Source organism: Mobula hypostoma, chromosome 9 (assembly GCF_963921235.1).
Source record: "Mobula hypostoma chromosome 9, sMobHyp1.1, whole genome shotgun sequence".
Taxonomy (NCBI): Eukaryota; Metazoa; Chordata; class Chondrichthyes; order Myliobatiformes; family Myliobatidae; genus Mobula; species Mobula hypostoma.
Window position 1 is genome coordinate 143,668,493 of NC_086105.1, and position 20,728 is coordinate 143,689,220.

General features: G+C 40.6%; 1 protein-coding gene across 5 annotated transcripts in view; it reads right to left on the minus strand.

Moving 5' to 3' along the window:
- Positions 1-20,728, minus strand: part of LOC134352129 (SUN domain-containing protein 1-like) — a 92,659-nt gene that overhangs the window by 16,601 nt on the left and 55,330 nt on the right. For 4 of the 5 annotated variants that reach the window (XM_063059353.1, XM_063059350.1, XM_063059351.1 and 1 more), the window contains 13 exons: positions 20,536-20,655; positions 19,075-19,158; positions 18,834-18,950; positions 18,552-18,650; positions 18,115-18,208; positions 17,938-17,996; positions 15,414-15,562; positions 14,891-15,151; positions 6,798-6,884; positions 3,909-3,952; positions 3,648-3,789; positions 2,999-3,250; positions 559-643 (listed from right to left, as the gene is read on the minus strand). In XM_063059353.1, the coding sequence (XP_062915423.1) occupies positions 559-643; positions 2,999-3,250; positions 3,648-3,789; positions 3,909-3,952; positions 6,798-6,884; positions 14,891-15,151; positions 15,414-15,562; positions 17,938-17,996; positions 18,115-18,208; positions 18,552-18,650; positions 18,834-18,950; positions 19,075-19,158; positions 20,536-20,655 (1,593 nt within the window). The remainder of the gene's footprint in view (positions 1-558; positions 644-2,998; positions 3,251-3,647; positions 3,790-3,908; positions 3,953-6,797; positions 6,885-14,890; positions 15,152-15,413; positions 15,563-17,937; positions 17,997-18,114; positions 18,209-18,551; positions 18,651-18,833; positions 18,951-19,074; positions 19,159-20,535; positions 20,656-20,728) is intronic. The other variant, XM_063059352.1, reaches the window with a different exon arrangement.

Genomic DNA, 20,728 nt, shown 5'->3' on the forward strand with positions numbered 1-20,728 from the left:
TAAATATTACAAATTAATGTTCAATATTTTGTGAATTAGGTTTATCTGATGGTACTACAAGTACGTACGTGTACATATGACAGTAAACTTGACTTTGAAACTTGCACGTTTTATATCTGAATTTGCAGTGCTCAAGCATATTATTTTTACAGGATGCTCGTATTACCCCAGAACTGATGCCTTACAACCAATGCTGGAAAAAGGACTGTCGTCGCCAGAGAGACTTTTTAAAAAACAAAGATCAGCAGCAAGCATGGTCACTTTCCCATTGACAGCAAAATCTGGACATTTACTCAAATAAATATGCTTCTCAAAGTCCAATCCAACACCCCATCATGACAGGTGGAAACAGGAAAGGGCACCGAAAAGGCAATCCCCTTTACAGTGGATGCAATGGATTATGAAACACTGATGAATTCCAATCATACCATCGACACTGGACAATGGAGACAGGAGATCATCAATGGCCTATGCTCCACAGGGAGACAAGGGCCCAAGGAGAACTCAAATAAATGTACACATTTCACATATTGTCCCCAAAATAAAACTGTCCCTTACCTCCAGATTCCAAAGCAAAATCCACCATTCCAGTCCTATCTTCACTGTACAGTCTTAAAGCATTGCCCACGATAACACGTACTTGCTGCAAGAGACACCAGGAGATTAAGATAGTAACACATTCTAAAAAACCTGCAAATTTTATGGAAATTTAACATACTTTGGCTCAAGTATACTGAATGAAGTAAACCTAATTACTCAGAAATAAACTTCACCAAATCCCTTAAAAAAAAACCCAAAGTTTAAAGTACACAAGGACATTTAAAGTTAAACTACAAGAATACAAATTGTAAGTAACTTGCTCCAGCAAATCCAGTCTTCAGAACACTTTCTTTATCAAATGATATAATGTCAGCACAAACAACAGGAATTCTGCAGATGCTGGAAATTCAAGCAACACACATCAAAGTTGCTGGTGAACGCTGCAGGCCAGGCAGCATCTCTAGGAAGAGGTACAGTCGACGTTTCAGGCCGAGACCCTTCATCAGGATTGAGTCCTGACGAAGGGTCTCGGCCTGAAACGTCGACTGTACCTCTTCCTAGAGATGCTGCCTGGCCTGCAGTGTTCACCAGCAACTTAGATGTGTGTTGCTTTAACGCCAGCACAAAATTATTTGGACGGAACATATTAGCAACATGGAAAGCTTTAACACAAAATTCTGTTACCATCTTAAAAATATATTTGATACTCAATATAAAATTATACACGGCCATATCAACAAAAATTAGGATCCCATTTTAAGGATGCAAAGTTTTAGGGAAAAAGATAAATTGCTGAAATGATTAGAAATAATATCTTTATCATAGAAAACACCCAAGGTACAAAACAGGAGCACGAGTAAACAAACTGTGAGACTGAGCCACAAGACTATGTTAGGGCATTTTTTTTTAAAAGGACCATCTGGAAATGAGTAATGATGGAAGGTTTTAGGAAGAGAATTCAGAGATTAGGCAGGAGGGAACAACTGCCAGTGATGAATAATTAAAATCTAGGATGCCAGAATTTGAAGTACAAGAAGTTGTAAGGCTGAAGCTGACTGACAGATTCTGAAAATAAAATTCAGAAATGTTACAAATAAATTCTAGCAGGCAGTGTTAGTTTCCAAAGGACCAGCTACAGATAGTAAAAGATGACTTCCAGAATCAACTGTATTTCTCAGACTGCTGAGCACTTTTTGAAGTTTAACACTTGCTCTAATGTAATGTTCTATTCATGCAACATGCAGATTATCTGTAAGTAATGGATTGGAGAGGAGATCAAAATGCTGGTCAACGTAAAAAAGTAAAATACTCTGTAAAAGACACTGGAATATGGTTGATGCATCTTAGTTTGAATGCACCCTCAGGCCAAAGGTACGACATATTCAGATTCACATGGCTGGGAAATGGGACGTTAAAAAAAAATTGGAAAGAGAACACAAGTCTTCAAACTGATTTGTTTGTTCCCAAAGCTAGTGAAACGTAGAAGAGGCGATGAGATTCCATATGAATGGAAGGGAGGCATTACTTTGGGTTATTTAGTTTGCGCAAAAGGAGAACACAGGAGAAAATTCAGCTAAGAAACTATGGAATAGAACTTGACTGCAACATGGAAGCCAAAAAATAGCAGTATGTGGAGAAAGTTGAGGGAGAGCTCCCATGCATTGTACAAAGCCTTGCAATGTTTCTTAGATATTACGAAATTGAAATATTTTTAAATAGGTTCCCAATATTTTGAGAGAAGACTGGAACAATGAATGTAATTCTACATGGACCAGGGCTGCCCTGATAGAGTGGAAATTAGAATCATAGAACACTACAGCACAAAAACAGGCCCTTTGACCTATCTAGTACAGGCGAACAATTATTCCGCCTAGTCCCATCGACCTGCACCCAGACCATAGACCACCCCTCCATACCCCTGTCATCCAACTACCTATTCAAATTTCTCAAATGTTGAAATCAAACCTGCATTTTGCCAGCAGCTCGCTCCACCATTCTGAAGAAATTCCCACTTAGGTTCTCCTTAAACAGTTCACCTTTCACTTTAACCCATGACCTCTCGAGCTAGTCTCACCCAACCTCAGTGGGAAAAGGCTGTTTGTATTTACCCTATCTACAGACCTGAATTTGGTATTACTCTATCAAATCTTCCCTCATTCTATTACACTCCAGGGAATAAAGAGATAACCCATTCAACCTTTCCCTATAACTGCAGTCCTCATGCCCCGGCAACATTCTTGCAAATTCTCTCTGCACTCTTTCAATTTTATTGATATCTTTCCAGTAGGTAGATTGTTGTGGTTATTCATTGGGGAAGGACCAAGTAATGTGGTAATCAACAGTAAATAAGCTTTAAAACAATCCAATGGGAGACAATAAAATCCTGTATTGTGGGGATACACAAAATGACTGACTACATACACCTCCATACAGGAATGACATCTCAAACCGTACTCACCTCCTCAGAGATTCCACTTATTCCAGCATCATTAATCGCACATGCAGTCATCTGTGCATCGGGGGGTCTTTTTGTTTCGATCCAGTGTTGAGTAAGATTTTTAAGGATTTTCATTTCCAAATCTTTCAAGAGGATCTGGAGTTCAGTTTGGCTGGCAAACTCAGAGGAGAGCCATTCCCTGAAGGATTCGGATGAAGTGTGTCTGCTCCCAAAAACAAGCAAGTTGACCAATTCTCTAACCTGATTGTCTACCTGGGAAAACAACAAATTTTGTAATTTTTAAAGCAGAAATAATGCAGACTATACTGGATGCTTGCAATATTACAAACATGTTTATTCCTTACTGAAGAACATGGGGCTGCATGGTAGTGCAGCGGTTAATATAACACTATTACAGTGCCAATGACGCATGCTCAATTCCCAGCACTCTAAAAGGAGTTTGTATGTTCTACCTGCGACTGAGTGAGATTCCTCCAGGTGTTCAGGTTCTCCCCGCATTCAAAAGACTTGTGGGTTAATAAGTCACATGAGGGTAACTGAGCAGCACAAGCTCATTAGGTCAGAAGGGTCAACGTTCCTGTGCTGTATCTCGAATAAAAATAATACAAAAATATCCAAATAATTTTGCAATACAAAACTTCATACTTACATTTCCTTGAATTCCATCCATCTTTGCACAGGATGCTTTTAGTTCTTGCATACTTGAAAGTTCGGACTTGACTGTGGATAGCTCTATTTCTAATCTTTTCAGTTCAGATTCCAGATGCTGGTACTGTTCTTCATTCTCATTGCTTGAAGAGAAAAATAATAAAGAAAACTGGATATGGTATACAGTGAGAAACCACTGCACATTTGTCAAGAGCAGTACAGTGTTCTGAACAGTGTACATTTGTCAAGAGCAGAGCAGTACCTTGTTGTGCTGTGCTTGGCTAATTCCACTTCTTTATAAACTTCCTGTAGATTTTAAACAAAGAAAATTTACTTATAGACAGATAGCTTTTCAGTCATGTACAGTGGTCCATCAAGTAGTAAAAAACATGAGGAAAAAAACAACAAATCCCTCTTCACACACAAAATGCTGGAGGAACTCAGCAGGTCAGGTAGCATCTACGAAAGAAATAAAAGTCAACACTTTAGGCTGAGACATGAAACGGTGACTCTTTATTCCTCTTTATATGCTGCCTGACTTGCTGAGTTCCTCCAGCATTTTGTGTGTGTTACTTTAGATTTGCAGAGTCTGTCGTGTTTTATAAACCCCTCTTCTTCAACTTTACCAAGTGAAACACTCACTTAAAATATTGGACTAGGCTCATTAACATGCCTTCTATGTATTTGCCTAGATACTATGATTTTCAAATCTTTAGGTAGTTTTGTTTTGTTTTCCAGCTCACTCCTTTACCTATCAAATTACCAAAGTATAGATGCTGAATCCAGCTGCACTTTGTTTGCAGGGCTCATGGGAGTGTCTTTGAATGGCACTAATCAGGGTATTGTGCTAGAGAATGATTACAAATCGGGACCTCTCAATTAACTTATTGCACCACCCTGAATCAGGGCCATTCTGTAGTTATCCACCGAAATTTAATGACAGTTATTTAAATTATTGTCACAACAGATGGTGTGCCAGATTCACAAGCCCTGCACCTCGTGCATTAATGAAGCTCCAGATGGACAATGCTTCAACAGCACTGAAAACCAACAATTAGTGGCAAATATGACAATACTAGATACATAAGATTATGTAAGAACGGAGACACAGCAGTACAAAAAAATTCTAAATTTATAAAGCACTTACAGTTAGCTTTTGAAGGTAAACAATGCAGTGCACTGTTCAACATTGCACAAAGAATAACTAGATGTAATCAAATGCCTTCATATGCATAATTTCCAATTAATAATGTGAAAGAAACCCAGTGTAATTGATCAGGTGTCCAGCGATGACTGGATAACATTAGAAAGGCATGTGACAAATTTTTCTGGAGCAGTGGAAGCTGAAGGGAGATCTGATAGAGGTTTATGGGGGGGGGTGAGGGGGCAAGTTTTTTTACTCAGAGTAGTGGATGCCTGGGATGCGTTGCTTGGTATGATGGCAGAGGCCAGAACATTAGAGGCTTGCAAGAGACGTTTGGATAGGCACATGGATGTAAGGAAGATGGAGAGACATGAACCTTGCGTAGATAGGAGGGATTAGTGTTTTGGGGTTTTTGACTTGCTTTTTAGCCGGCTTGGGACAACATTTATGGGCTGAATGGCCTGGAGATGGGGGTGGGGGGTGGGGTGGAATCAGACTTTGGTGTCTGAGCAGAAGACCGGTGTGTTGTAGGAGGATGGACAATCGAAGGCTATGTGCCCAGAGAACCGAGATCTTGGGGCGCAGAGCTCAGAAAAAGCAACAATGGACTTTTAATATCATAAACAAAGAGTTGTTTGTTATGTCTCCCCTCCTCCTTCTCCCTTCTGAGAGAGAGAGCCCGTGGTATGTCGAATGCTGGGTGAACAATGTAGTTCTTGCAGTACTGTAAGTCTGTGTCTTTGCTGTTGCTTGATTGCTCAGTGGCGGGTGCCAATGCGGTTTTTTTTGCCGGTGGGGGCAAGGGGGGATTGTTGCGTGTTGCCGCTTACGCGCGGGAAGGAGTGGAGCTTGGGGGGGGGGAGGAGGGACTTTGGGGTTCTAACATTTAACTGTCATTCATTCTTTGGGGGCACTCTTCTGCTTTTGTGGATTGTTGCAAAGAAGCAGCATTTCAGAATGTGTATTGTATACATTTCTCTGACATTAAATGTACCTTTGAAGTCCCTGCATCAGGACTGAGAGCATTGAGGGAGATTGTAGATATGTAAGCACAAGGAATGCTACAGATCCAGAGCAACACACACAAAATGCTGCAGAAACTCAGCAGGTTATGCGGCATCTATGAAGGGAATAAACAGTTGGTGTTTCAGGCCGAGACCCTTTATCAGGTTTGGAAAGGAAGGGGAAAGCATAGATACGTGAGAGAAAGAGGTGACACAGAGGCCGCAACTAACTTGGAGAGGGTAAGCAAAATTAATGCGCAGATGGAGCCAGGTGGTGAGGTGGGGGTGGGAAGGACTGTAGAGACAATTCAATAAATTGAATAGGTTTTAAGTGCAATTTAAAAAGTGAACAAGTTTACTAATTATAGCATTTTATAAGCAACATATCCACTGCTGATGCAACTGTAAATGAATGGCAAAGAAACCTTTTTCAGAAGCATTACTGGTTCCCTTATGCTACACAATTCCTTTGCTGATGCTCAAATAAAGGGATTGAGTAAGAGTCTCTGTCCACTTTCCAGATATTTACAGAAAGTGGACAGAGACTCTTACTCAATCCCTTTATTTGAGCATCAGCAAAGGAATTGTGTAGCATAAGGGAACCAGTAATGCTTCTGAAAAAGGTTTCTTTGCCATCCATTTGCATTTTCACTCTACAATCAACTCCATGATTAATTTAATAAATCCAAATTGCCAGGGATCACATTATAATTTCACTCAAACTAAAATTACAAGATTAACCAGAGAATTAGACCGATTGAAGTCTACAAGCAGCAACAATTCCAAAGTTTTGATTTTTCTTCTCCCAAGAACATCTTGTGTTGGGATACTGTAATCTGCTTCCTGTCAATTCGTCATTTACAGTCTGCTTTTACAAGCTGTTTCAGAATTAAGCCTAACCCAAAATATTCAACAGGGATTTTGAGACAGGAAGTATCCAAATATTCTACAATTACGTGTCATATTATGAATAAGCAGGTGTGTAATTACAAAGTTACAGTACCTCTGATCTGTTAGACAACTTCTGAAGCATAAGCTCCAGTTCAGCAATTCTTAACTCATGCTTCTGATGCAAAGCCAAAAACTGGTCCTGGTAAGGAGAAAAGAAAAATTGTTAAAATTTGTCTATTAGGACGTGGTTGATGTGACCAAACATGCACATAATCCAATTTAAAGCACTCCAGAAAAATTGTTACCATCTTTATGGAAGGTGTTGCCCTCGTAAGGCACAAAGTTAGTTTATTATCAAAGCACACGTGTCATCAGATACAAACTTGAGATTCATTTCCTTTTGGTATACTCAATACATCTAAAGAATAATAACCATAACAGAATCAATAAAAGACTGCCCAACTTGGGCATTCAACCAGAGTGCAGAAGACAACAAACTGGGAAAATACTAAAAGAAATAATAATAAATAAATATTGAGAACATGAGATGAAGAGTCCTTGAAAGTGAGTCCATTGTTTGTGGGAACATTTCAATGACGGGGCAATTGAAGTTGAGTAATGGTTGAGGGGTATATTCAGTGGAAATGGGTTTTCTAAGGGAAAGTGAATCTCAGCTGTTGAGTTTAAATATAATGTAAACAAGTTATCACAGTGGCAAAGGCAATATGGCCACATTAGTAAAAGGACAGATATCTGTGTACATACATTGTACATCTATTAATACATCTATTGATGCTTCTGGACACATCTTCAGTGATGTTCCTGAAATCATCGGGTGTTTCGGGTCTTTCAACATCATACAACCTCCTCCAGGTGACCCAGCCGGGGCTGATCAGACCGAAGTTTGTGTCCAGATGGCTAGCTACTTATGACTCCATGGCTCCCCTCTTTTGAGCCACAGCCATCTCGAGGCCCTCTCTGCCGCATTGGTGGTACTGTGGATGGTTCTCCTCATCCTCTCTCCCTCGATGCCCAAAATGCTGAAGGCTCTAACTAAAGAATGGGCTACGAATCCCCTACAACCAACCTCCACTGGGAGACATCTCGCTATACTGACAATAATTGTTGTCATGGCTTGCAGCTTCCTATCAACCCCTCCCTTCACTGTTGCCTCCAGAATTTGGTTAACATCCTCACCAAACTGCTTCCACAGTGAAGTCATGTTAGCTGCAGACCATTTGATCCGCCTCCTGTTAGACTTCATGTTAGAGGAATTAGTTTGCAACACTTGGAGGCTCCAGGCACTATGGGGTGACTCCGGGCCTGGCCCCTCCTTCGTCTCACCAGGTTGGACACCTGCGCATTGTGCTGCTCCTGCTCCCGCCAAACACTTCATCCTCGCTTGGTGGATCTTCAAGCCTATTCAAAAGCTTCTACTCCAAGCCTATCTTATTACTGGTCAGCTGCACCATTTATTTTCAAAGTGGTCTAAAGTCTAGCATAATACTATAACAAAAGCAGCAAAACAAAGTTCAAAGTAAATTTATTAACAAAATACATACATGTCACTATATACACTATCTTGAGATTCACTTTCTTGCATGTATTCATAGTTAAACAAAGAAATACCATAGAATCAATGGAAAATTATAACACAAATTACAAAAATCAAGCTGCCAATAGTAGCTTATTGGCTAGCACAACATTATTACAGCTCAGGGCGTCAGTGGTCAGAGTTCAGTTTCAGCATCCTCTAAGAAAATTTGTACATTTTTCCCATGTGCATGTGGGTTTCCTCCCACAGTCTAAAGACGTACTGGTTAGTAGGTGAATTGGTCATTGTAAATTGTCCTTTATTAGGCCAAGATTAAATCAGTGGGTTGCTGGGCCAGAAGGCTTTATCTCTAAATAAATAAATGAAACAAAGACTGACAAGCATCCAATGTGTAAAAGACAATCTGAGCAAATAAATAAACAAACAGATCCTGAGAACATGAGATGTAGAGTTCTTGAAAGTGAGTCCATAGGTTGTAGAATCAGTTCAGAGTTGAGGAGACTTAAGTTACCACAGTGATTCAGGAGCCTGACAGTTCGTCCTTTGGCCCATCACGTTCTTGTTCACCATGTTGCCAATTTAAACTGTACATCTGCCTGCACGTAGTCTATATCCCTCAATTCCCTACCTGCTTGTCCAAATACCTCAAACTTTGCTATCACTGTAGGCTGTGGTAGAACAAAGGACCCTATGTCCTGGCAATTCTGGACAATGTTTCTCACCCTCTGCATGCCACCTTGGCTGAACAGAGGAGCACTTTTACTAATAGACTAAGACAACTGCACTACTTCAAAGAGTGCAAAATGAGGTTATTCTCACCCTTGGCCATTAGGCTCTATAATGAGTCAACCTATAGCTGGTTATAGTGATGACCTCCACCTTTTAAGACTGTTTGTGGTAATTTATTTTTATTCTTTCTACTTCTCTACTAATATTTATATCTGTGCACTTGTAATGTTATTGTGACACTGTAATTTCTTTTGGGATCAATAAAACATCCATCTATAGACTCATTTTCAAGGACTCTACCAATCAGTGTTATTTATCTATCTATATATTTATTTTCACATGCATGATTTGTCTTTTGCACATTGGTTGTTTGACAATCTGTTATTTATAACTTTACATAAATTCTATTGCATTTCTTTACTTTCCCAAAAATGCCTGCAAGAAAACAAATCTCAAGGTAGCATACGGTGAAATGTATTTCGATAATAAATTTACTTTGAACTTTTGAAATCAGTCAAGCCATTTCCCAAACTCTCAGGTTTCTAATGTTGGAATTTTATTGATGTTCCATCTCTAACTAAAGAATCCCACTGTTGCAACTTATTTCCAGAATGTTCTAACAGGGTCATTCTCTCTGGCACAGTTGTTCAAGGTACTGCCCACTTGTTTCATAGAGGCAGCTTCATTCTCCGTTTAAAGTCCAAAGCATCCAGGCAACTAAATGATATTGAGTACAGGAAGACCATCATATTCACCCAACAATGATTTTAACAGAATTCAAAAGATTTTTTTGAATCTAAAGTTTCTGCATTTCCAAAATGTTATCACTAATTCTCATTACCAACTCAAGACTCAGCCAGCTCTAGCTTAGCAAAGACATAATTCGACGTAATTCCATAAAAGAAAAAAAACTTCCATCTTTTTCCAAATGCCTTTTACTGAAAATGCTTCCTAAAGGGTTTAGATACAGGGTGGGCGAACCGATGGCATGTGCAAAAATTGTATTTGCACACAGCATGCAGTACAGCCCTTCAATTCTTTAAACTCCACCTCTAATAAAAAGCTGCACAATGATTATCTTTACTGCAAGATGAAGCAGCAAATAATTACTACCCAAGAGCAGTGAGATATTTTCACAGGAAATGATTCACACTGGCTTCACACCAGCTAGACGGCTGCGAGAACACATGATGTAGGATTATACATTTTGAAATCCTCACCATGTTCGTGTACATATCAGTAGTTGGATAGAACACTGTTATAATAACAATACTATTTGGAAATGTTGTTACTTTTGAAATGTGTTTAAAAGATTAATAATGTTAAAACAAGTTTTCCAAAATGCTTCATTTATGTCAATCTGTCTGTTACACTCATATTAAAAGTAAAACAATGAACACATAAATAAGCAACAGAACTTAACATTTTTCCTTTAAAAAGTCTATAACTAGATCCTTTTTCTACAACTTTTATTGCTAATCTTGAAATTCAGCTACAGATTGGCAAGTATGATGTTGTGGCCATCTCTGAAACCTGGCTAAAGGATGGCTGCCATTGGGAGGGGTGTGGCCCTGTGTATAAGAAATATTAAATTATTAGAAAGGTTTGACATAGGATCAAAAGGTGTAGAGTCTCTATGGGTTGAGTTAAGAAATGGCAAGGGTAAAGGGACCCTAATGGCAGTTGTATACAGGCCTTCAAACAGCAGCCGGGATGTGAATTACAAATTACAGCAGGAGATAGAAAAGGCATGTCAGAAGGGCAATGTCATGATAATCGTTGGGGATTTTAACATGAAAGTGGATTGGAAAAACCAGGCCAGTACTGGACCTTAAGAGAAAGAATTTCTAGAATGTCTAAGGGATGGCTTTTTAGAACAGCCTGTTGTTGAGCCCACTAGGGGATCGGCCGTGCTGGACTGGGTGTTGTGCAATGATCTGAAGGTGATAAGTGAGCTTAAGGTTAAGGAACCCTTAGGGAACAGTGATCACAATATGATCGAGTTCACTTTGAAATTTGAGAAGGAGAAACTAAATTCCAATGTGTCGGTATTTTAGTGGAATAAAAGGAAATTACAATGGCATGAGAGGGGGACTGGCCAAGGTTAACTGGGAAGGGACACTAGCAGGAAGGACAGCAGAGCAGCAACGGCTGGAGTTCCTGCGAAAAATGAGGGAAGTGCAAGACAGGCATAATTCCAAAGAAGAAGAAATTTTCAAATGGAAGAAGGACACTACCGTGGTTGACAAGTGAAGTCAGAGCAAAAGAGAGGGCATACAAGGAAGCCAAAGTTAATGGGAAGATAGAGGATTGGGAAGCTTTTAAAAACTTGCAGAAGGAAAGTAAGGTGGTCATTAGGAAGGAAAAGATGAATTATGAGAGGAAACTGGCAACTCGTATCAAAGAAGATACTAAAAGCTTTTTTAAAACAAGTATAGAAAGGGTAAAAGGGAGTCGAGGGTAGATATAGGACCAATATAAAATGACGCTGGAGATATTGTAATGAGAGACGTAGAGATGGCAAAGGAACTGAATGCATATTTTGCATCAGTCTTCGCAGTGGAAGAGATCTGTGGTATACCAGACATTCAAGAGTGTTAGGGATGTGAAGTATGTGCAGTGAAAATTACGACTGGGAAGGTGCTCAGGAAGCTTAATGGTCTGAGGGTGGATAAATCTCCTGGACCCTCATGTTCTGCAAAAAGTAGCTGGAGAGATTGCGGAGGCATTAACGATGATCTTTCAAGAATCGATAGATTCTGGCACTGAACCAGATGACTAGAAAATTGCAAATGTTACTCTGCTATTTAAGGGTGGGAGGCAGCAGAAAGGAAATTATAGACCTGTTAGCCTGACATCAGTGGTTGGGAAGTTGTTGGAATCGATTGTTAGGGACGAGATTATGAAATACTTGGAGGCACATGACAAGACAGAACAAAGCCAGCATTGTTTCCTGAAAGGAAAATCCTGCCTGATTAACCTACTGCAGTTTTTTGAAGGAATTACAAGCAGAGTAGACAAAGGAGATGCAGTAGATGTGGTGTACTTGGGTTTTCAGAAGGCCTTTGACAAGGTGCTACACATGAGGCTGCTTAGCAAGATAAGAGCCCATGGAATTACAGGGGAGTTACTAGCATGGATGGAGCATTGGCTGATCAGCAGAAAACAGAGAGTGGGAATAAAGGGATCCTTTTCTGGCTGGCTGCAGGTTACCAGTTGAGTTCCACAGGGGTCGGTGTTGGGACCACTGCTTTTTACAATGTATGTCACTGATTTGGACTAAGGGATTAATGGGCTAAATTTGCTGATGATACCAAGATAGGTGGAGGAGCGGGTGATGTTGAGAAAATAGAGAGCCTGCAGAGAGACTTGGATAGTTGCAGAACGGGCAAAGTAGCAGCAAATGAAATACAATGTTGAAAAGTGTATGGTCTTGCACTTTGGTGAAAGAAATAAATCGACAGACTATTATTCAGATGGGGAGATAATTCAAAATGCAGAGATGTAAAGAGACTTGGGAGTTTTTGTGCAGGATACCTTAAAGGTTAACCTCCAGGTTGAGTCCGTGGTGAAGAAGGTGAATGCAATGTTGGCACTCATTTCTAGAGGTATAGAATACAAGAGCAGGGATGTGATGTTGAGGCTCTATAAGGCACTCGTGAGACCACATTTGGAGTACTGCGTGCAGTTTTGGGCTCCTTATTTTAGAAATGCCAGAGAAGATTCATGAGACTGAGTCCAGGAATGAAAGGGTTATCGTATGAGGAATATCTGGCAGCTCTTGGGCTGTATTCCTTGGAGTTCAGGAGAATGGGGGAGGGGGTGGATCGCAGAAACATTCGGAATGTTAAAAGGCCTGAACAGATTAGGGATGGCAAAGTTATTTCCCATGGTAGGGGAGTCTAGGACAAGAGGGCACGACTTCAGGATTGAAGGACGTCCATTTAGAACAGAGATGTGGAGAAATTACTTTAGTCAGAGGGTGGTAAATCTGTGGAATTTGCTGTCACGAGCGGCTGTGGAGGCCAAGTCATTAGATGTATTTAAGGCAGAGATAGATAGGTTCTTGACCAGCCAGGGCATCAAAGGGTATGGGGAGAAGGCAGGGGAATGGGGATGACTGGAAGAATTGGATCAGCCCATGATTGAATGGCACAGCAGACTCGATGGACCAAATGGTCTATTTCTGCTGCTATATCTTATGGTCTTAATTCATTAATCAATGTTACTCTCTGCTCAAAATTACCATGAGACACAGGAGAATTTTTAAAGACGATTATTGCCAATTTGGGCCTCAAAAAGATTTGCCCACCTGAACTTAGAAATTTCAGAGGCATAATGAACCAAAGGGCCTGTTTCCAGGCTTTAGGGCTGTTTGACTATTCATTCATTATGTGCTGTCTTGTATGACGTAGGCAATCATGTCTTTCCATGATCATGAATGTTCTTGGCAAATTTTTCTAAAAAAGCGGTTTGCCATTGCGTTCTTCTGGGCAGTACTTTTATAAGACAGGTGACCCTAGCCATAATCAATACTCTTCAGAGATTGTCTGCCTGGCGTCAGCGGATGCATAGCCAGGACTCGTGATATACACCACTTGCTCCCATGGTTTAAGTGACCCCGATCCCAGGGGTGGCGGGGGGGTGCGCAGTTAAGCAGGTGCTACACCTGGCTCAGGGTGACCCGGAGGCTAGTGAAGTGAAGGAGAACTTTACATCACTTTGGTAGAGATGCAGCTCCACCCTGCCACCAACTCTCTAAATCAGCGGTCCCCAACCACCGGGCTGTGGACCGGTACCGGGCCGTGAGGAAACGATATAGGTCAGCTGCACCTTTCCTCATTCCCTGTCACGCACTGTTGAACTTGAACATAGGGTTGCCAACTGTCCTGTATTAGCCGGGACATCCCTTATATCGGGCTAAATTGGTTTGTTTCATATGGGACCGCCCTTCTCCCGTATTTCCCCCCCGCTAAGGTAGTGTTCCTATGAAACCTTTCATGCTGAAATGGCATGAAGCGAAGAAGTAATTACCATTAATTTATATGGGAAAAATTTTTGAGCGTTCCCAGACCCAAAAAATAACTTAACAAATCATACCAAATAACACATAAAACCGAAAATAAATGACACTAACATATAGTAAAAGCAGGAATGATATGATAAATACACAGCCTATATAAAGTAGAAATAATGTATGTGGAGTCGGGAAGATGAAGGCAAAACCAATTTGTGGAAAAAAAATCAGCACGTATGCACTTGCGCACACAGGTGCCTGCGCAAGGCTTCATGGTCACGGTAGTCTTTCCTGGGGTAAGTTGTCCCGGGATTTGACTGCTACCTTTGTCCCTTATTTGGGAGTGAGAAAGTTGGCAACCCTAACTGTAAAAGACATGTTGAGGTGAGTTTAACCCTACTTGAACACCACCCCCACCCCCCCAACCCGGGTCGGCCGGTCTGCAAGAATATTGTCAATATTAAACCAGTCCGCGTTACAAAAAAAAAGGTTGGGGACATCTGCTCTAAATACCTTAAAAGGTAGAACTGTCCTCTAGAGAGTTAAGACCAAGTCAGAAAGTTGCACTTGGAGTCACCTTGTATCAACCATGCATACTGATGGTTATGGTTATTCAAAGAAATACATTTGCAGATAAAAGGGCCCAGTAACATAACAGATTGACACAATCATCGTTCAAGTCCAGGTGCACCCTGACTTATGTAAAGCAGCCCAAAAATACAACTCATAACTAAAAATAATTGCAGTGTTTGGTTCAGCTCAGGCTTTACAAACCAAAACCTAGTTGGAAACAGTTCTCAGACCCAAAGATGAGACTGCTGTTAAACTCTGTAGCAAAAGTGAATAGATTAGAATATGCCACCTCAGAAGTGGCTTCCTTATATGTTTAACTGCGGGAACATACCTGCGAATGGTCAGTCCTTTCCCACTTTATGTCCTCCTGCAGCACGTTTGAATGCTGGCTGATCAGATTTCGGACAAGGATGGAGATTTTTTCTTTGTCACTCATCTCTCTGACCTGCTCCTGCAGCTTCTCTAACAAGCCAACAAGCTGACCATGACGAACATCTGAAGTGTGGGCAGTCTGACTACACTTGTCATTCAGAAGAGCAACCTGCCTTTCCAACTTTGCCACACGGCTCCAGTCAAAAGGATGTCCAGTATCCTGAAACAAATAACCACATAGTGGAATAACAGCACTTCAAATCCTGAGCAATGCCACACAAAACTATTAATTGTAGTAAAATGCTTCCCCAGAGGGCCACGACAGCCAGCAATGCTATTGATGTGCAGGAAGGTAAAAAAACTCTATGGAAAGCATTGACTCTGAACATAAAGAATGAAAAGGCATTCACGGTTTATTCTTGTACTTTTAAAATTATGAATAAAGTTTATTTTGATAATAAAAAATATACTGGAACCATTACCAGTGGAATTTGTGGAGAAACTGGAATCTCCTCACTTGTCTGAATATTTGGTACAATTTCCTTTGAACGCTGCGTTGTTTGTAATGCTGTCCCATTGAAGATTGGCAACAAAGACCACAAGCCTGCCAGACCATAGTACCGCAAACCAACTGAAGAAATAAAAGGTATTTTATGGAATGAAATTACAACATTGCACTAAAGATGGTGATCAATGATTTGCTACAGATTGATCTAATTTCTGTCTGAATATTTAGCACAGCAGGATGCATCAAGCCTCTACAAGTTTTTTGTCTCACTGTCCACTGGAATTTGTTAACACCAACAAATCCATGCATATTCTAATATTTAAGAAACATAATAACTTGACCAGCCACATATGCAAACCTAAACATTAAATACTTGGGTAATTTATCCAAAGTAACTTTTGGTTCCTTTCATCAAATATCAGGTTAATCTCAAAACCTTCTTTAACAAACCACTAGATGACACTGTTTTAAGAATTAGAATAACCTAAGAGTTGAACACTAAAACCATGAAATGTGTTTTTTTTTGCATACAATACGCAAAAAAAAGGATGATTATCAATGTTAATAGCAGCAAAGAATGAATATTGTCATCACGATATGGGAGAATACAAAGGACTGAAGGGCACAAATGGATTGTGGTATAGAACAAAATTAGCATAATAATTTAAAGCAACTAACATTGGCCGAATCTCTTGGATCTATAATTTAGATCATTGATAATTTGACCATTTGGATGCCAGTTACCATTTCTAACAACAAATATAGCGAAGAAGCTTATTTAAATTCATATCTAAAGGCGCAAATTCCATAGGAAACAACCTTTCCCCCCCAAATAGTTCAGTTACAAACTACTTTAGTGAATTAGTAAATTTTGTGACTGATCTTATCATCTCTTCCCAAAATTTAAAATCTCCTTAAAAATCTTGCATCAATACATGCATGTTAGTTACTCGAATAAACCTGGTTATAGAGTCTGGTGGATAGTTACAGGATGTTATTGGTTTCGAGGCCAGTTTTGAGAGACTTGGCCACAAGGAAACAGCACATCACTTGCTATGATTAGCTTTGTTTGCAGACATCCCACCCTGCAAAAACTCATTTCAGGGAGGTAGCACCATCAGTTTGCTGGAGGTGGTATGTCTGAAATAGAGTAGCTCCTTAGCAGCTAGCCAGCTAGTTTAAATAACGTTAGCTACGCTAATGAACGAATGACACCTGTTAAACTCACCTCCACGTCTTTTACAGTCTTAACCCACCATGGGCAATAGAAAAGCCACTGTTGCAAACAGTGCAGCGAGCAACACTGTCATTATTTTTGACCCCTATTAGGCAGGGGTACACTTTAGTCTGAGGTGACGTACGTTTTATATTTTCTTTTTTTGGAACACTACCATGGCGCGCTCTCTTGCTCTCAGGCTCTCTCTCTCTCTCATGTGCTCTCTCCCTCTCTCTCATTTTCTCTTGCGCTCTCAAAAAATCAATTTCCAGGATATTGTATATAATTTGCAGGCACCAGGGAGCCACTATCAAAATGCGAGAGGCTCCCGGAACTTCCGGGAGAGGTGGTATGTCTGTGTTTGTCACACATAGAAGCATGCAGTAAAATGCAACATTTTGCGTCAACAACCAGAAGTCCACAGAGGATTGTACTAAGGGCAGCCATCAAGTATCACCACTTGAGGAAATGGCAGGGACTTACAAATGGCACGTTGAAGAGAAAAACGACACTATACTGATTGAAGCACATCGGTGTATTGATTGCAAAATAAACAGTGATTTCATCTCTATGGTATGTATTGTAGCTTAAAATAGAAGACAACAGTTTGGGACTACATCTTGTTTGGAGATGCTATGATCATCCCTAAAGTACTACACAAATTATGTTGTCATTTCTCCCATTATGACATCAGCCAAGATATATAACACTGCTTTGTCAGGTTGTTGACTCTGCACACAAGAGTAGTTTCTTCATGGTGTTCCGGACATCTTTTGGTTGATAATACTAACAAAACGATAGATAGCCCCAAGCCAGATTTCGAAAGGAGAAGGGTTGGGCATGGGGGCTAGCAATCCTGTTCCATAAAAATCCAGAGCTACAGAAACACTAGCAGAAGCTCCAAAGACCTCACCTTTGGAAGAGGAAGGATCTTAAGGTGGGTTACACCTAGGGATATTTGAAAGACTGGCCCAGGTCAGAGGACCCGGGTGAACAGCTGTTGGCAACCTATAGGGTAAGGGTTTTGGGCTCATTGGTGGTGTGATCAATTGAATTGAGTATGATGTTCTGCTAAAAAATTGTCTATTGGTGGGTCCTCAGGTGGCTGTAGAGGCCGATATGGGATCTACATTCGCTGGTGCAGTGTAGCAAGAGTATTACTTATGGAACTGACTCAGCAACTGCCTACGCTAGGCACTTGAGGATAATACCAATACCTGAGCCCTGGAACAATACCGCCATAGATACAGTTAAAGTGCAATCACACGCTGTGTTCACTTACCAAATAAAAGAAGAAATGGAATCAGTAAGAACAGCCATCTAAGCAATCTGGAAAGACACCTATAGACACAACAAGTCCCCAAGCTAAATTAAATCCAGTCAGTTGTAAAATTTCTGATAAATTTAGCACTATTTTGCAAAGTTGAGGAAAGTGCTGAACTATGTCAGTGAAACATACCTGGTGAGCAAAAATACATCAAGAAGGGACATTAAAGTAATCAACTGGTACCATCCAGTCCCAAGCCACCAAAATGCTCCAGTGGCAGCCTTTCCTAAAAACAAATGAAAAAGGATAATGTACAACCAAATAATCATGTGTTCACCCTGAGAAACAGCTGGGCACTACTGCAACTACAAGAAGCATGCTGTACAAAACACCCAACTTACATATCTGAGAAAATAGAAATAAACATGAATCCAAGCTGCAAAAATGGTAAAGGAAACTAAAACAGACTCAAGAAGCCATCATAATTATGTCAATCGTGGGCAAAATCAAAGCTTGCAGCACCCTTCTTAATTATGTGCGCAACAAACAAAACAGACCTAGGCGACCAAGCGTGCAAAAAATTAAGTGGAACAAATGCGGAACAAAAAAGAAAAGAAAAATTAAATAACCTGGAGATACAATGGCCAACCACAGAATAGACAAGACCTTCCTGGATACAAACCAGGCAACAGTACCAGCGGCCTGGATCATTTGCAGCAACAATGAACCTACAAATATAAAACAAATCAAGCTGCAAATCAACTTAGCAACTGTAGATAATTTCTTTTGGGTGTAATTATTTTATTAAATATACTGCACAGAATTAGTAAACCAAATATTCCAATCATGCACTAAGTTTCACCTTTCAAAAAGTTAAAAGACAGTGGGAAGAATTTTTTGAAAAAAACAACCTGCATAAGAAAAGACCAGCCAGATAGTCCGTGTGATTCGTGTATGCTTCATGTATTTTATGGACTGCACCTCAGTGGATTTGTGTGTTTCGTGTTGCATCCCCTTACAGTCATCACCTGTTGATTGCGGTAGTACAATCCGTTAGTAAAGTGCACAACATGAACTGGTGGTCAAGCATTTTGGCTCCACAAGCACTGTGGAACGAGGCAGCAACATCCAGAAGCAAACCAAAATACTTACACAAAGACTCCCCATTTATATTCAGATGTCCATCCCCAGTAATCAATTCTTTTACATTCATTTGTCCACAGTAACTTGAATGGGCTGCAACACAGAAACCAACCCTTAGCTGTCTTGGTTCAATATTTTGTCAAGAAAAATCTCGCTCCCAAGTCAACTGGAAATTATTTATCATATTTGCATGTAGCCAAGACAATGTTCATGCATGCAAATGAGCAAGCTAAGCAGTATTTACCTAAATAAAAATCAGTAAAAGTAAATGCTGAAAGATATTGCTACTTAAATCTTGTATGGCCAGTTGCAACCATAAGCTCATTGAAGTTTATTCTCCAAAATAGTAAACAAATCACATGCAGTCTAAATCAAACATGCAATACATGAACTAGACCTAGACCAACAATAAACACATGCAAAAGCAAACAACAGGAATTCTGCAGATGCTGGAAATTCAAGCAACACACATCAAAGTTGCTGGTGAACGCAGCAGGCCAAGCAGCATCTGTAGGGAGAGGTGCAGTTGACGTTTCAGGCCGAGACCCTTCATCAGGACTAACTGAAGGAAGAGTGAGTAAGGGATTTGAAAGGGGGAGGGGGAGATCCAAAATGATAGGAGAAGACAGGAGGGGGAGGGATAGAGCCAAGAGCTGGACAGGTGATTGGCAAAAGGGGATACGAGAGGATCATGGGACAGGAGGTCCGGGAAGAAAGACAAGGAGGGGGAGGGGGGGGACCCAGAGGATGGGCAAGGGGTATATTCAGAGGGACAGAGGGAGAAAAAGGAGAGTGAGAGAAAGAATGTGTGCATAAAAATAAGTAACAGATGGGGTACGAGGGGGAGGTGGGGCCTTAGCGGAAGTTAGAGAAGTCGATGGCATGAACATCGACTTTTCTAACTTCCGCTAAAGCCCCACCTCCCCCTCGTACCCCATCTGTTACTTATTTTTATGCACACATTCTTTCTCTCACTCTCCTTTTTCTCCCTCTGTATATACCTCTTGCCCATCCTCTGGGCCCCCCCCCCCGTCTTTCTTCCCGGACCTCCTGTCCCATGATCCTCTCGTATCCCCTTTTGCCAATCACCTGTCCAGCTCTTGGCTCTATCCCTCCCCCTCCTGTCTTCTCCTATCATTTTGGATCTCCCCCTCCCCCTTTCAAATCCCTTACTCACTCTTCCTTCAGTTAGTCCTGATGAAGGGTCTCGGCCTGAAACGTCAACTGCACCTCTCCCTACAGATGCTGCCTGGCCTGCTGCGTTCACCAGCAACTTTGATGTGCGTTACATGCAAAAGCAATTCCATTTTGCTTGGATTCCAAAACAATGATTTGTGAAGTTCTAAATGTTTGGAGAAGCACAAAACCCTCAAAATAATGCGACAAGTGTAATGAATGCAGAAAACAACTGGCTCATTTAGATAGGAACAGATTTTATACGTGCAAGCATGTGCTTCTTCCAACATGTACCTCGGGAGCAAAACCCTGTCTTCAGCAAAATTGTCTGATAAAGTTGTAAAAGCCATGCGGCTGCAGTGGATAAAGTATACTTTGCCAGTCGGTGTGCATGACCTGTGAACAACTTCACTCCTAAAAAAAAGTAAATGAATACAACCAATTTTTAAAACTTGAATACATTTTAGGCTTTGCAACACTTCAGGTT